Source organism: Cloeon dipterum, chromosome X (genome assembly GCF_949628265.1).
Source record: "Cloeon dipterum chromosome X, ieCloDipt1.1, whole genome shotgun sequence".
NCBI classification, from domain to species: Eukaryota; Metazoa; Arthropoda; class Insecta; order Ephemeroptera; family Baetidae; genus Cloeon; species Cloeon dipterum.
In genome coordinates this window covers 22,402,774-22,418,611 of record NC_088790.1, presented here as the reverse complement: position 1 = coordinate 22,418,611, position 15,838 = coordinate 22,402,774, and the positions used below count along the sequence as shown (strand labels likewise).

At 41.5% G+C, this 15,838-nt stretch overlaps 1 protein-coding gene across 6 annotated transcripts in view; it reads left to right on the top strand.

Annotated features, from left to right (window-relative positions):
- Positions 1-15,838, top strand: part of LOC135945735 (rho GTPase-activating protein 12-like) — a 38,242-nt gene extending 22,404 nt beyond the window's left edge. For 2 of the 6 annotated variants that reach the window (XM_065493584.1, XM_065493587.1), the window contains 11 exons: positions 9,361-9,498; positions 11,971-12,191; positions 12,956-13,031; positions 13,090-13,233; positions 13,299-13,496; positions 13,551-13,701; positions 13,755-13,886; positions 13,942-14,129; positions 14,188-14,326; positions 14,380-14,485; positions 15,304-15,838. In XM_065493584.1, the coding sequence (XP_065349656.1) occupies positions 9,361-9,498; positions 11,971-12,191; positions 12,956-13,031; positions 13,090-13,233; positions 13,299-13,496; positions 13,551-13,701; positions 13,755-13,886; positions 13,942-14,129; positions 14,188-14,326; positions 14,380-14,485; positions 15,304-15,475 (1,665 nt within the window). In that variant the 3' untranslated portion in view covers positions 15,476-15,838. Of the gene's footprint in view, positions 1-1,361; positions 1,625-4,055; positions 4,371-5,421; positions 6,314-9,360; positions 9,499-11,970; positions 12,192-12,955; positions 13,032-13,089; positions 13,234-13,298; positions 13,497-13,550; positions 13,702-13,754; positions 13,887-13,941; positions 14,130-14,187; positions 14,327-14,379; positions 14,486-15,303 lie in introns of all 6 variants that reach the window. The other 4 variants (XM_065493586.1, XM_065493582.1, XM_065493583.1 and 1 more) reach the window with 4 other exon arrangements.

The following is a 15,838-nucleotide window of genomic DNA, read 5'->3' as shown; positions in this document are numbered from 1 at the left end:
GCTTCCATTTGGCCACAACTGTGACTTAGCTCTCTCTCTCTCTCTCTCTCATTGGGTGGCGGGCAGGATGTCATTCTGTAAGAGTGGTTTGCCTGTTTATGCGTGTGCACTGTAGCTAAAAGAGAAGTCAATTCGTTTGATAATTCTGTCAGTCATTCACTCAGACAATCTGCTGGGTCGTTTGGTCGGTGGGTTGGTAGGCTGCTAATCCAGTCGGTCTGCCACCGAGGCAACGAGAGGGGCCGCAACGAGGAAGTTTCTTTTCGCATTTTTTTCAGACGCAAATATTCCATTTTCAAATGTAAGTTTCCCTCGGTAGTTTTCTCGCTTGCAGCTCTTTTATTTTTAATTGGTATGATAATTTTGTGACTGAGACAATGGGGGAAATTATAATACAATATCTTTAAAAACAAATTTAACAAAAGAGGGTTCTTTTTCAGGGATGGGTAAATAAAAGTGAAGAATTTTAATAGTTGATATTTCGGTCCTTAAGGCATTTTGAGCAGTACTTTTATTAAAAATAATAAATCGAAACTGCAGAGAATTTAAAATCCCCAGCTGTTGAAAACGATTGACAGTAAACGATCACAATAAGTGAAAATGCCCGCCACTCACCTGCATGCGACATAAAATCTCTACTTGAAAAATCCTCAAGCTCAAAATATTAAAGACCCTCTGAATTAAGGAATTTTTACCGGTTGTACACTCCTTGCCCTGAATTGAACGATTGACGCTTTTTTGTGGTAACAATGGATTATTAAATTGTTGCAAATCTGTAACCATGTTTTCGACCAAACGTTTTGGCTGTCTGAAAATCAAGCCAAAAAATTATTTTAATATTAAAAAATGGTGTCACTCGTTCTATTCAGGCGGCCTTTGATGAGTAAAATTTCTGCTTCATAGATCACGAAAATTATTTAGTGACAAAAGAAATTCAATCCCCAACCAACTCACGTGATTTTTCATTATTTCCTTCCTTTAAACCCGAGAGAGTCGGTTAAAGAAAAATCGTAATTTCAGCAGTACACGGTAAAAAAGCACTTTCACTAAACAAAAACCAGATTAGCAGTTCCTCTATGATATTATCTCTCTCATCGTACGGGCAAATCACAAATGGAGTTAGTTGGCCTGCAGGAAGTGCTGAATTAACGAAACAAACAAATCGCATTGCACGTGACAGCGCAGATAACGCGAAATGCGCGAGAAAGCGAGCATTTTTCCTCCACTGATAAGAACAATAAAATCTGATCGCGGGCGTCACAAGGAGCAAGTCAGCGAGATAGGAGGTGGTAACGCGGCGTCGGCAGCACTATCGGTTCGAATTATTCTCCGGTTCTAAATTTGACTTTTGGGTCGGGAAGGCGCACCAAGTGGGCCGCGACCCGCCTCTGCCGGGCAATGTGTCCGAGTGGCTGCACAACCTACGCCGCAACACCGACTCTTCTGAGGTCGAGGACGAGCTGAGGCACAAGGTGGAGAGCGCCGCGGCCGCCTCCGGCATCACCGCCTCCGCCAGGCTGACCAGCAGGAAGAGCGCCGCCCCCAAGCCGGACATTGCGGCCAAGCCGAGGCCGCCGTCCGTCATGAAAAAAACCGCCGATTCGGAGAAAGCAGCCGTCGAGCCGTGAGTTGCAAATTCTCGGACAGGGCCGCGCGATTGATGCTCAGACAGATCTGTTCAGGCTCTTTGTGCCTCCGCCGCCCGCCCGCCCGCCCGGGTGTCGTTTTCACCACTTTTTGCTGTCCAAAGCATATCGGGTTGCTCAAAGCTGCTGCGTTAGACATGAATCACGGCACGCAATTTTAATTTCAGGGCCACCGAAACGAAATTAGATTGAAACCCAGTGAAATGACTCATCTTTAGTAATATTTGTGTTGTCATAGAACAATATTTGGTGTCGTGGAAGCCACAGAGAAGGCGTCATTTTATTGTTACCCCATATAGGGGATTACACTCGTGTTAATTGATTCATAAATGCTGGTGAAGAAAAAATATCCAGCCGACAAGGCGTGCCTAATCGAAAACTATAAACGCGTAATTGCTTCCTTCCCATGCAGATGTCACAATCGGAGGGAATACCAACCGACTGACTGACTGCATGGGTTGGACCCAAACACGCCATGCCGGGACGTAAACAAACTAGACAACTCAATTACAAACCCTACGCTCTCTAAACTGGAGTGTTGAGTAAATAATTAAATGGCCACTTTTTGAGACTGCACACATTGTTTTGAGAAAACGATTTCTCAATTTTTTCTTTTACTGGGCAAATGTAACTATTTTTGGCGCGAAAATAAGTTTCTTGAACGCAAAAGCAATCGCTTTTTGATCTTCCTGCGATGAACCAAATCAAATTATACATCAATCAAAAGTCAAGAAATAATTTTTACGTTGTTTACGTTTAAATTGTGTGGTGCGCAATCCAAAGATTACATGTTTTCATAACAAGATCTTAATAATACAAGATCGTAAATAAAATTAAAACATTATTCGATTTATTCTCATTTCCTGGGTTGCTAAGAATGCAACGTGTGTCAGGGTTTTGCCTAACAATATTGTTGCTTTTTACGTCGATTACATCGCAAACAATACATGTCATATTATTGTCGTAATATCGTAAGGCAAAACCCTGACAACGTGACAATGCGACCACATTAGTGGGATTTTTTTAGAATTCTTTGCATCAGATAACATTTAACTGTTATCCCAAATATTTCCGTTATAAGTTTCAACAAAGGCCCCAAATTTTTGTTCTTGAATTGCTTGCAAGAATTTCTTGCCAATCTGATTTTCGCCTGTTTTGGAAAAAAAATCAGGCTTTACTCGGACGTAAGAATCTGTGTCTTTGATCAGATTTTTTGGGTCATAGTCTCATTGACCCTGAATCCTCAAATTTTCCAAGAAAATTTTGCATTCATTATCGTTTTTTATATGTTTTGATCATGATTGTTTTCTGCTCGGAAAAGTTCGTTTTCTAGTCGTAAAAGTTTTTGAAACGTCCCACGATTCAGTTTGTCCTCTTTGCTTTCTATTTTAATGAATAATTTTATAACAATTGCTCACAGTAAATATGAAAAAATGTGTCTCACTAGCCACTTGAGACCTAAAAGGAGGCTGTTTCCTTTTTTTCCTCGCTTCATACATCTGTGTTACTGTTTAGTCCAATCGTGGCTAGGCGCAGATTGTCCAAGATGGCTTTCTATCTTGTAAATTTAAAATTACTTCATGGCTGTTAAATCAATGATAAATAATTAAAAGATTTATGCCTAAATTGGCAATTGGTGATGTCAAGGTCAAAGTAGCTATCCGATGGTTCTTCCGTTTATTTACAATTTTAGGAAACTCTTCATCGCGATTTTTGAGCTTTAATCCTGCTACTGAGCTACTGTGCATTGTAAATAAGATGAAAGATTGAATTTCATCATCTGCTGAAAACCAAAATTGGCTCTGTTATTGATCGCAGTAGAAACGACGTTAATTTTTTTTGTCCCGAAACCCTGTTTTTAACGTTTCTATCGAGATTGACTGAGCCGTTTTTGTTTTACAGCACATCAAATGAATTCTTTCCCGCTTCTAGAATGCACTACTTCTTGCAACAGGGTTGATCCTGAAATCAGAGGCCAAAATTGTTAATCATTAGTACTGCCATCTGCTGGCTACATCAAACACTAATGACGAATTTTTAAAAATAAACAGTTAACCAAAAATACATTTAACATTTTTTCTGCTTGGTGTGGTGATTTTTACTTCACGAAGGTAGGAAATTAAAACAAAATTGTGCTGTCGGGTATGATTCATGTCTCACTTGCTCTCGAAATAGACAAGAATTTTAAGCAAAAATGTCACTGGGCGAGTAGGCGGGCGGCGGCATAAATTTCAATCTAGGGCACGCTCGCAAGAGCAGATTGAGCCGCGACTTGGGAAAAAGCGCGCGTGGTGAGCATTGCGCGCGGCCCTTTCTGCACACGGGCTGACGTCAGGCGGCCCTTCCGCTGTTGCGTCAGAGCCGCGAGAGGCACACTGACTGCCGCTCTCGCGCCACACTCATACACAGGCCTCCCTCGGACAAGCAGCAGGGTGGCTGGAAGGAGAACCCGCTCTTCACGGGCATCGAGCCGCAACAGGTGCGCAGGCCGGACGCCGCCCCCGGTCGCGCGTTCCAGTCGCTGTGCGACGAGGCGCGCCGCGTGTCCACCGACCTGCTAAAGGAGCTGGACGCCGACGACCAGGACGCTTTGCCGGAAATGGTCGGCCTACAGCAACCGCGCTCGCCCACCAAGCAGGAGGAGGATCAGGATCTCGAGAGGCTCACCCAAGAGGCGCTGTCGCTTGTCGACGAGGCGCTCATTGAACACGCCGTCAATAAGAGGTCAGACTGCTGCTCATCTTTGGCCAAAGGGCTTGGGACGCGTAGCAATGATTTCTGTTTAACTACAGACCAATAATTTTTAGCGCGAAAATAAATTGTTTTTATTACACCAGCAATTTTTCATTGTCCTTAGGGCAAAGCCAAATTATTTCTGAAAAAGGAAATATATATATTTTCCCATTTTATTTTGCATTAATTCCAATTAACAGGAGAAGTTTAAAATGCAGCAGAAAAGTGCTTGAATTTTCTGCTTTAGTAGAATTGCAATCGGTGTTGTTTGACAAAAGAGCAGCTAAAGCAAAACACCATGTGCTAAAGTTCATTTTCGTAGCTCTTGACGCTTCAATTGCCTGCAAGTAGAGAGTTAGGAATTTAGCTCTCTCTAGACGCGTGGGTTTTGAGCAATTTATAAACTATATTAGACTATTTTTACTCATTTTGTTTTTAATTATTTTTAATCAATGAACGACAGAGTAAGTGGAGTTTTCAGTTCTCTTGCACGGAGTCAGATTCAAAATGAGATTTCACTTGCGAAATTCTTAAAATCACATTTTATTGCTCATTGGAGTCTATAAATATTTTTCTATTGTGAACCAAAAGGTTTGAAATGACACTTTCAGATACTAAATTATCGTTTGAAAAAGTTGAGCCTTTATTGGAATGGAAAATTTGGTCGGCTCAGCTATTAGTTAAAGAAATGAAGCTTTCGACATGATCCTAAAAACCAGCCAATAAATCCTATCGATGAGCATTTTAAAGATGCCCAAAGCGTCAGACGCACTTAACAAGTGAAAGGAAGCCTAGAAACAATATTCGATTTGTCTTAAATTTCCAACACTATACCGACAAGACAATCAGCAAATACAAATACGACAATCTTCGATTTTTTTTTATTCACAGTAAAAATTATTTGGTCTGTTTTATTTATAAACATTTAGGAATTTCCTATACACGCATACTTAAAAAATTATGCACTATCCCAGGCCCTAACGTCAAATGCGCAGCTTTCAAAAATTACTGCATTTTTATTCAAACACCTGATCCAATGCAGGCTGACGGTGGCGAGAATCCGCACCAACTCGGGTAGCTCGGACATGTCCGACGAGGTTTTCGTGTCGTGCAACAGCGAGCCCGGCACGATTTTCGACCACGATGGCGCCCCGAGCCACCCCCAGCCGCCGCCGCGCCGGAAGAAGGTGCTCATCAACGCGCCGACACCTGTACAGAAAACCACTAAACCAGAGGAGCGTCTGCAGAGGGCGGAATCCCTGAACCGGAAGCAACCCACGCCGCCGACGCGACCACCCCCGGAGGCGGCAAAGCGACCTCCGAGCATCGTGCAGCCGATGGTGCGGCAGCGTTCGTTTGTAATGACGCACAGCCGCGCCTCGTCGGCGCCGTTCGCCACGTTGACGCCGCGCAAGACGATGCCGCCGTTGTTCGCTGCCGACCAGCAGCAGCGGCCGCCGTCGCCCAAGCAGCCGCCCCCGTCCAAGCTGCCACCGCCGCCCCTCGAACGCAAGTCGTCGCTGCAACGCAAGGAGTCTCTCGAGAGGAAAAAACCGTCGAAGCAGATCGAGACGCCGCCGCAGCCGATCGTGCGCAAGTCGCTGCTGAAGAACAGCGACGCGAAGGTGGCCAACCCCCCGACGTACGGCAAGTTCTCCGTGCACGTGGTGGAGCGGAAGACCTACTACCCTGAGATCACCAAGGACAGCGTGGTGCTCGTGCCTGCCGTTTCCAAGGAGATGAAGGACTTGCTGGTGACGACCGCGCAGGAGAGCGACGACGACGCCGAGCAGTCCTCCCTAGAGCACAGCTTCCGCAGCCGCAAGGGAAGCAACGGCAGCGACATCGTCGCCTGGAAGAACGACATCCGCACTTGCAGCAACGCCGACGAGGAGGACGAAGTCTACTATACAGCCAAGTCAGCGCCCAATGAGGTACAACACGCGAAAAATTTATGCTGCAAATATTTTGCTTTGCCACAAGTTTTTCCCCCCATGCCTCGTCTGCCTGCGGAGAGTAGAACTCTCAGAATTGCGATAAAGTGTAAATAAAGCCGCCCCAGGGTCTTTAAAAACGAGTGCAACAAATGTTAAATTTAAAATACATATCAATGGAAAATAGAAAGCAAGAGCCTAAAATTTTGGTGCTAGTTAAACTGCATTGGCATGATTAAAAAAGTTACTAAAATTCACGCTTTTTGAAATACAGAGCTTGCAACGCGGTAATTAAACCACAGGAAATGAAATCATCGTGTCTTTATAAATAAAATCGTATCCAAGCTAAGCCCAAGAGACAAATTTTTGCAGAAACAAGTGAAAATGAACGCACCAATTTTCGCTCTTTTCTGCTGTTCTGAATTTGATCTTATTTGGATGACACCTGATCATTTCGATTCTGAAATCAGTTTGTCGTATTTCTCAGCCTAAAGAAACGAATTTACGGAGGCATTTGTCACTTCTTTTACCAGTAAACCATTCGATCGAGATTGCAAGGAAGCCACAAAGCGGACATGCATTTAAATTCCGCCATTAAAATTCTCTTCATCTTGGAATTTGATTGACGTGGCTTAATTCACAAGCTGTTCCATAAGAAATTGTCACTGCTCGCTTCTATTTTGTGAATTTCGCGCCAAGACCCTTGGAGCCATTATGCGTGATCTCTACAGGTTTGCTATACTACAATTTTTCACTGAAGATTGTTGCAAATTTTGTATGATTTACACCTCAAACTTCCTAGTCTTCACGTTTGACATTGTTGCCATTTATAAATATACTGAAAAAATCTGCATGAAATGCTCGCATAATAATTTATTAAACTACTAAATTGCTTTTTAACTTAACCCCCTGAATTTTTAAAGCTGTATTAACTTTGAAAAAATGTACTAATGGCTACTGAAACTGCTCTTTAACCCACCATTATTCAAATTAAAAAACTGAAATTTTTAACCGTTAGTCTTTAAGGCTGTAAAGTGTGCATAATTGAATTTTGGATCCTGATAAAAGATTTATCCCTCAATGAAACAATATCCTAGTGCAAACTGCAACAATGTTTGCTAATGGATGATCATTATCAGGAGCTGCGGCGCTTAGAAGGGTGCGGTTCTCTCATTATAACAGTCCCCCCGCTCATTGTTCTCCGCGTGAGCTCCTGTCTGGCGGAGCACCTATTCACTTTCCGGCCAGGGTCTGCTTATCTTCCTAGCCGCAATTTAAATACCACTCCACACACCCGCCCATCCAAACTTGTGAATCAGATATTTGAGCTCGTGAATAACACATTTGGCTTTTAATGACGAACCAACAGTTCTGGGGAATCGAAATGTAAGATGGGTGGTAAGAGAATTAACGCGGTCACACGCACAAAATCCGGAATGTGATGTGACCGGTAGTTGTGCGCCGCGATTGTTTGTCTCTTTGCGGTGGGCAATACGTGACGCCACCGTTTACTTGTGCAGTTGCGGTATCGAATGGTAAAAAATAGAAGCGCGAAAATGCATCATCGACCAACCTGTTCCGCACGACTCTATTCTCATCGTCAACATCGACAGACAAAAGAGGAATTGAGAAACAAAAGTATCTAATTTAACGTCATTTGTTTCCTTTATTTGTAGCTCAAACAAACATATTATATGAATTATATAAATAATCGGTCAAAAATTGATAATATGGGCAACTAACAATTTAGTTTTATAAATTCTGGATAAATATTTTCCTTCCTTAAAATAAGAAAAGGTCTGGCTCGTGTTTGTGTGTTCTGTGGACATTAACCATGCGTTTTGTGAGTCAAGCAAATCATTGACGCACTGACTAAACAATAGCCCATCGCGTCGTCGCGCAAAACAGTTACCTTTTCTGGGGGAACAGCACCTGCTGCTGTTTCTTTTAACTGCATTTCATTGTAATGCACCGACGAATAAACATATTCGTATTTTATCGCGGCATAACAATCGCGGGAACCTGCTGTTGCATCAATGTCGGAAATAATTTTTCGGTAATTTTGCTTCTCGGTAGCGCACGGACCAGTGATTGTTTCTCACAATTTCTATCGTGATGAAAAGGTTATGACACTGCATGGAAAACGGTGAAATTTGCATCTTTTTAGATCAACTGAAACCGATCTGAAATGTTTGCTGCGACTTCTTAAATTTTATGAATAGTTTAGTGAACAACAGAAATTTAACACAATGATGGGCTAACAATTTTATCTTATTATCCTTAAATAAATTAACAAAATAATTATTGCAGTTCTAGAAACAGCAAAATTCACACAAATACATAAAGATTGATAATAATTCAATGGTGCAGTTTGAAAAAAAAACAAGGAAGCCACGTCTTGCGTGTCTTCCGTAATTTATGATTTTTTAAGGCATTTTAAGAAGCTGGTTCATATTTTTTGTGTGCATAAGAGAAATCGTCTACAAAGAAGCGATCAGAGCCAGCTAATTTGTGTGACTGCCTTGATTTTAGAAATATAGCACTGCGCTTTCAACAAGAAATCAATGTGATTTTTAAAAAAAAAATCGCATGACGAAATTTTGAATCTCTCTGAAGTATAAAAAATCGTTAATTCTTCTCCCTGCCAACAAAGTAGAAATTCGCTCATTCTTGGCCAAATTTAAATGTTTGCGGACTTTAGCAAACATCTCCCCTGCACGAATTTCTCCAGCCGAGCGAAAACCGAGAGTGCGGCGGCCGCCCCTCCTGCGTGCGTGCGTTGATTGTGTGTCGCTGCGGCTTGCTTTGCTCTTTTTCCATTTCATAATTACAATCCAGCAGCAGAGCGTGGCGAGTGCCGCTCGCTGAATCCACTGCCGACACTTCCGCGCTCACTCACAATTGCGCTGAGCGCGGTGCCGCGATGACGCCTCGCCGCTTGCTCTAGACTTTGCCGAATTTCGGAAAATCGCTTCAAAATGCGGCTGAAACGCGACAGCGTGTTCGACGACGAGCTGACCGGAGTGACCACCATCTCTGTGTTGCAGTGGTTCAGCTCGAGCGACAACGAGGGCCGGCTCTACTTCTTTGCCGAAAACAGCAACGAGTCCTCGTGGAGTCTGCCCCAAAGCCCTGCCGCCCCCAAGAGCGCGCCACCCCCTCCGGAAACTGCTCCGCCACCCAGGGTGAGTGGAATTTTAATTTTTAAATTTAATTATATAGAATTCGATATAATTTTGAACGCACAAAATGGATTACGATTTAGTTTAAATTAGATATCCGTGTTTGGTTTTTCGATTTCCTGGTCTTGTGATAAATTTTGAAAAATTCAATTTGCGGAAGTACTTATTTCTGTCGCCGATTTTTAAACGTCGCTGCCGCCGCCTTTTGTACAAAGCCGCTTTTTTATAATCAGCGTGAATATAGCGTGCTGGAGGCTGATTATTAAAAGTAACAGGTGCGGTGTTGTTTGAATAGCTCAACAATCGAGAGAAAATAACGTGTTGGCAATGCACTCGCAGCTATTTTAAATGGCTCTGCGATGCGAAAAAGCAGCTTAAGCTTGCTGACATGCTGTTTATTCTGCATCTGGAGCAAAACACTCGCCAGCGGCACTTGTGAAGAGTCAAAATAGATTATATTTAGCTAACATGCATGTGCTGGAATTGTTGGAAAGCTTGATTTTCTCTAATTCTTCTATTGACATGTGTTGAAATGGTAAAAAAAATCTTCATTTTTTAACTCTTGAAATATCCTGTATATTTTTAATTTTAATTTAATTCGAAACAAGAAAAAGCGACCTAATTCGGTATAATTTTTTTATTTTTTACTTCGTGTGTGAAAAGATTGCACCTGATATGGTAAAAAAAGAGTTGATGCACCTTGCTTGACATTTGCTAGATTTATTCCTCCGCCAGAAAACCACCTGGCGTCACAATTTCTCTTGCGTGAAAATTTCATAACTGCGATTGGCTGCACAGATTGGCAGACTGGCTTCCTTTTTGACTGCCCTTTTCCTCCTTCTGATGAAAGTGAAATTGAATTTGAAAAAGTGGAAAGTGCGATTTCAATCTGCGCAGAAACTGCCGTGCGTGAAAAGAGAAGAAATTAAATATTAATCAAACAAGCCTAGCGAACACAAAATATGCGCATCGCAGTCACTTTCAATCCGCCGATCGGCTCCTTTTTCTTTTTCCCGTCGACACCCAAAGATCGATTTCAGCAGTCTCTCAATAAAATTCGATCCAGTGCTTCAAATGCGTAATAAAAGATCGCGTGCGCCACGGTCCATGATTTTAAAGACTTTTTTGGCACTTTCTCCCGTCGCCGCGCGTTGCACAACACCTTGTCGCTAATTGTGTTAAGAATATAATGCGCAGAGAGGATCAAAATACATTGCGACACGATTTTGTTGCGGCCCGCGTAGTTGATTTTTTGCGTTCCATCCGAGCGACGGCCGAAAAATACAAGCTTCCATTCACACTCGTCGCATGCACTTCCCTTCGCCCAATTCATGCTCCAGCAGATTGAAACGCCGCCGTATCCTTGTAACTAATTTACAAATCGACGAATTATGCTGGAACGCACGCCTTGTGTGTCGACATTCAATATACTCTGCAATAATTTTTTCATGTTTCTAAATGCTTTAAGAGCTATTAAATTAATTACCCCTGCAATTTACTCTTTAATAAACTCATTAGTTCGAAGGACGAATTTCGAATGCAAAAAATCCATTTCAACTCCACCTCATTGGCTGTGTAGCGTGAAAATAGTGTTAATTTACCACATATGAAATTTTAAATGTTAATTTTAAGAGTTATCTTGAAAATTAAAAAATGATTTTAATCTGTGACAAAAGAAAAAAAATGCAGGAATTTCACCCAAGCTGAAAATACAGTGGCAAGATGAGATTTAATTTTAGATTTAACTCAAATGAACTATTTATGCAAGAATCGAGGTCCTGTTTTTTTTTAGATCGGTTCACCTCTGATATGTAGCGATCAACTCGTGAAATCTCCCAATAACATCGCGAACGAATCACATGAGAGCACGCGCACGGGCCTCATTAGAGGAAACCCATTCCAGAAAAGAACCGAGGTCTTTTGTTGAAGCGCGAAATTTGTCCCGTGAATTTGATCACGCATGCTGGATAGGTGCAAACCAGCAAGTAGCGTCTTAGCGAGTCGGAAAGCTTTCGCAATCCTCCCAAATCCGAATAGAATATTTATTTTTTGAGTGGTTTAATCAGTTTAAAGACGTTTTTAGCTTGAAATATGTTTGTAGAACATTTCAAGAATGGCGCATTCGTGATTTTTGCTCATGTGGTGTTTCAATTTTAATCTGACGCACAGAAATAAATGGTCGACCGTTTTCTTTTCACTAGTGACCCTTATAATTTTAGTTTAAAATATATTTAAAAACATGTAAGCCGGAATTCTAATTTTTTTCAACAAGTCATCTATAAATTTTACTTGCTCCAAATGTAGGAGATATATATGAATGAAAACCCAAACTGATCATCGCGAAAAATAAAATAATTGCAATTTCCTCGTTTATCGCACTCATAAGCTCTGGGATGCCAATTTCGTCGCCGCCTAAATTTAGCTGCGCAAAAAGCTAGCACTTTATAATATATAGCTATCTATTTTCTGCTCCAGCAGACCTCCACTCCGCTGGCGAGGGTTGCGCCGCAGGGGGTGCCGCCGGTACTGAAGAAGCTGGAGCTGCAGTTGCAGCAAGCGGCCGACGACTTGTCGCCGACGGACGAGACCGAACCGCTGAGAAGGCCCCGCAAGAACATGGGGCCGTGCCTACTGCCGCCGCTGCCCAACTCCAGGGCTTCCAAGTCGCAGTCAATGATCGTCGTGCCCGACGTCAAGTGAGTCGCGCTAACTGTTTGTTGACCAACATATATGTGAAAAAACGCGCCAGACGCGCGGCAAATCAAGTTTTGCTGCTGCTGCACTGCGCTTCAAATTACGAAATAATCGCGTGGAAAACTGTTCATTTACCAACAGCTGTCTCGGATCATACTTAGATTCTATAAATATGACGGGAAGCTTTTTAATTAATTCTACGTTTTTGCAAGAAGTGAGAGACCATTGGACTTGTCGTACTGAGTTCAGTGGCCAACTTAAACAATTGACCCAGCTTTGAAAAATGCTCAATCATTAAAGAAAATCAATTTTCGTCCCACTGAAAAAATTATGGTTAGAGCATATTTCATGAAACAAAATTATTAAAAGGTGATTTTTTTTCCTAAAAATTAAAACAAAATAAATTAGGTTTTTTTCTTGAGATCTGATAGTTTTGCTATTCTTCGTTTCATTAAATTCATTCATTGCAGTTTTTTTATTTAAATAGACAAAAATTATTCAAATAGATTTTAAAATGGAAAAAATCCTAAGATGGAGGTGGAAATTTTCCATTTGTTTGTAGCAAAAAAAGAATTCGACAGTCGTTTCAAACATTAAAATTGTAATTGATGTGCTGAAAAAATGAACAATTTTCTTAATCCATTATATAGCCAGACCCATTTCGAAAAAAAATAATGCTAGTCTCAAACCTCACACTGGTTCAATGGAAAATTTATCCTTTTCTTATATTTATCAATAATAATTTAAAAATATAACTTATTCTTAGGACTCCGATGTCTGAAAGCCAGACAGACGCCCCTTCCTCCCCTGGACCGTGGGCCAGTCTCGAAAGCTCTGGCGCCGTAAGTTGATAAAAGATCCAAGCATTTCACACAAAAATTAACACAAATTTTGCCACAGACAATTCTGAAAGAGGGCCAAATCACGCGGACCAAGGTAATGGAGAGCAAGAAGAAGGTGAAAAAGAACTGGTCGCCGGCGTGGGCACTCCTCACCAGTGACTGCATGTATTTCTTCAAGGACGAGAAAAGCTTCAAGGCGATGGTGAGAGAATACGCCATAAATTTTACTAAAGAGATCATAAAAAAATCATGAATTTCAATTTGCAGAAAAACAGCACCGGTGGACACCCTGAGCTGTGCGTGCCACTGAATCAGTCGTGCTTCCAGGAGGGCGACAAGAATCTGAGTAGCAAGAAGAACACGTTCCTCATCGGCACGGACACAAACCAGGTGCTTTGCCAGGAGGAGCAAATCAGGGACAAAGAAAGCTGGTTCAACCAAATCAGTCTCGCCAAAAAGTGCATGGTGCGTATTATAATTTAAAGTAAATCTCAATCATTCGTCATTTATTCATTTCAGCCGGAGAACCACCTGAACACAGCACCGCGGTATCCAGTATTGAGTAGAGAGTCAAGTCCTCTTCCGCCTGCAGTCGGCGGTCCGCCTGTTGGCTCAGTCTCGCCTGAAATGAGTAAAAACAATTCGTTAAATCGCAACAAATCAGTTAAAAGTGAGTTTTCAATCCTAAACCAACGCGTTTAAGAGTATCAAACAATTTTGCAGTTAAAAAAGACTCGGCTGAGAGTAACGAGGATCTTTCCACGGAAAACCACACAAAAATCAAAGCCGGGTTGAGGAAGTTTTTCAAGAGACGACCCACCATGGAATCACTAGTCAAAAAAGGAATAATTCAAGGTATTTTGTAATTAGAAACCAGCTGCAAGGATTTTAATCCATTTCCACGTGACAGATGAACCAGCGTTTGGATCGACCTTGAGTAAACTATGCCAGTCACAAAGTCCTGGGTCAAACGGTTACATTCCAAAGTTTGTGCTTGAGTGCATCAATGCCATTGAGAAAAAGCCTGAGAACCTAAAGACGGACGGAATCTACAGGGCTTCTGGAAACCTGTCGCAGGTCCAGAAGATTAGACTGCAGGTTAGTTTGTTCACAAGTGTTGTTAGGAATCGATTTTAAATTATTGATTTTGATCCAGGTGGACCAAAATAATCTGGCAGTGTTAGATCAGGAAGAGGAAGTCCACGTGCTGACTGGTGCCTTAAAATTGTTCTTCAGGGAGCTGAAAGAGCCACTGATTCCGTTTGGTTTGCTCGACGCTGCGCTTACTGCTAGCAGTATGTTTTTAAAATTCAGTACATGGAATAAAATCTAACAATTTTGTCCACAGACAACAGGGATAAGTCAGAAAAAATAAGACAATTCCGAGGATTGGTCCAGCAAATGCCCAAAGAGAACCGTGCTACTTTAAAATTCCTACTTGAACACTTGTTGAGGTGAGAACTAAACTAAATCATTTAGCTTTTGAGCTTGATTAAATTACGCGAACTGTTTCTACATGCAAGTGTAAAAATCAATTTTACTTTTTGTTGAAGGAAGGAACTATTGGATCGAAATATTTAAAAAGCGGTTTTAATTTATATTTTGATACTTTTCATCAAAGATTATTTTAAACCATAATAATAAATTTGATAAACCAGTGGGAGATAATTTGAGCTTTTCAGTGATCTAATACTGACTGGCTAATGTCAGAGATGGCAAAAGGTGGTTAGTTTAGTAACTCAAAATGCTCAATAATTCAATCGACTGCTTAGACTCGCCACTTGCTGGTTTTCGCACCTTTCCAGCAGCTTCGGCCTTAAGGACAAATGTCTGGCGTTTCAATAAAAGACCTCAGTGTGAGGAGGCCAAAAGATGGCCACATTGGGCCCAAGATCCTCTGCGGCCACTTGTTCCATGTTCCACTTGGCGGTGTTATTGGCATGGGACCTGGGACCCAGTGAGCTCATAGCCCACGGAAAGCGCTGAGTAGAGATTAAAAATGCTTAGAATGTATTTGGCCTTTTCAAGTCAGGAAATTGTTATTTTCCAAAATTGGAAATAAAAACACAATTTTGTGTTTTTATTCACGAGTTTCAGCGGGTTGTTCCCTAACACTTCGAATGCCTAATTTCCCCTTATGATTTTCTTCATTTTTTTTAAGTATTTATAAGCGTATATGATTTTTACTGTATTCCCGCGTAATTTTGTCAATTAAAAACAAATTCGAGTTATTTTGATTTGTAACTCATTGTTTTGCATTTCATAATTGCAGGGTTGTCGATAACCACACGCACAACCGGATGCACATTTCCAATCTGGCCATTGTGTTTGGTCCGACGCTGATGTGGCCCAAGGAAGAGTCATGTAACATGGCCCTGGAGTTGATGCAGCAAAACTACGTTATCGAGTGCCTTCTGGAAGAGTTCGACTCCATTTTCAATTAGAGCTGTGATCCCGAACTTGTTTATTGCAAACAAAAAACGACTGTTATTGATTATCTTCGCGGTAATGCAAGAAAAAGAGAGGACGAGAGAGAATGTGAGTGTTTGTTTTTGATGCAACAACGACTTTCTGCGTTGTGATCAACATTTTATTCCTAGTTTGTGTACAGTCTAATAAGTGATCCGTTTGCAAAACTTGCTCAGTGTCACGACTGCAACGATCAATTGCAATGTGTACGACTTTCATGTAATATATGTGTATCATTCCCAAGTGCGACTTTATGACATAAGATGAACAGCAGACGAAAAAAATAAACAAGAAGTCATTAAAAGAGTCATCATAAAATAAACATAAAATTGATATTA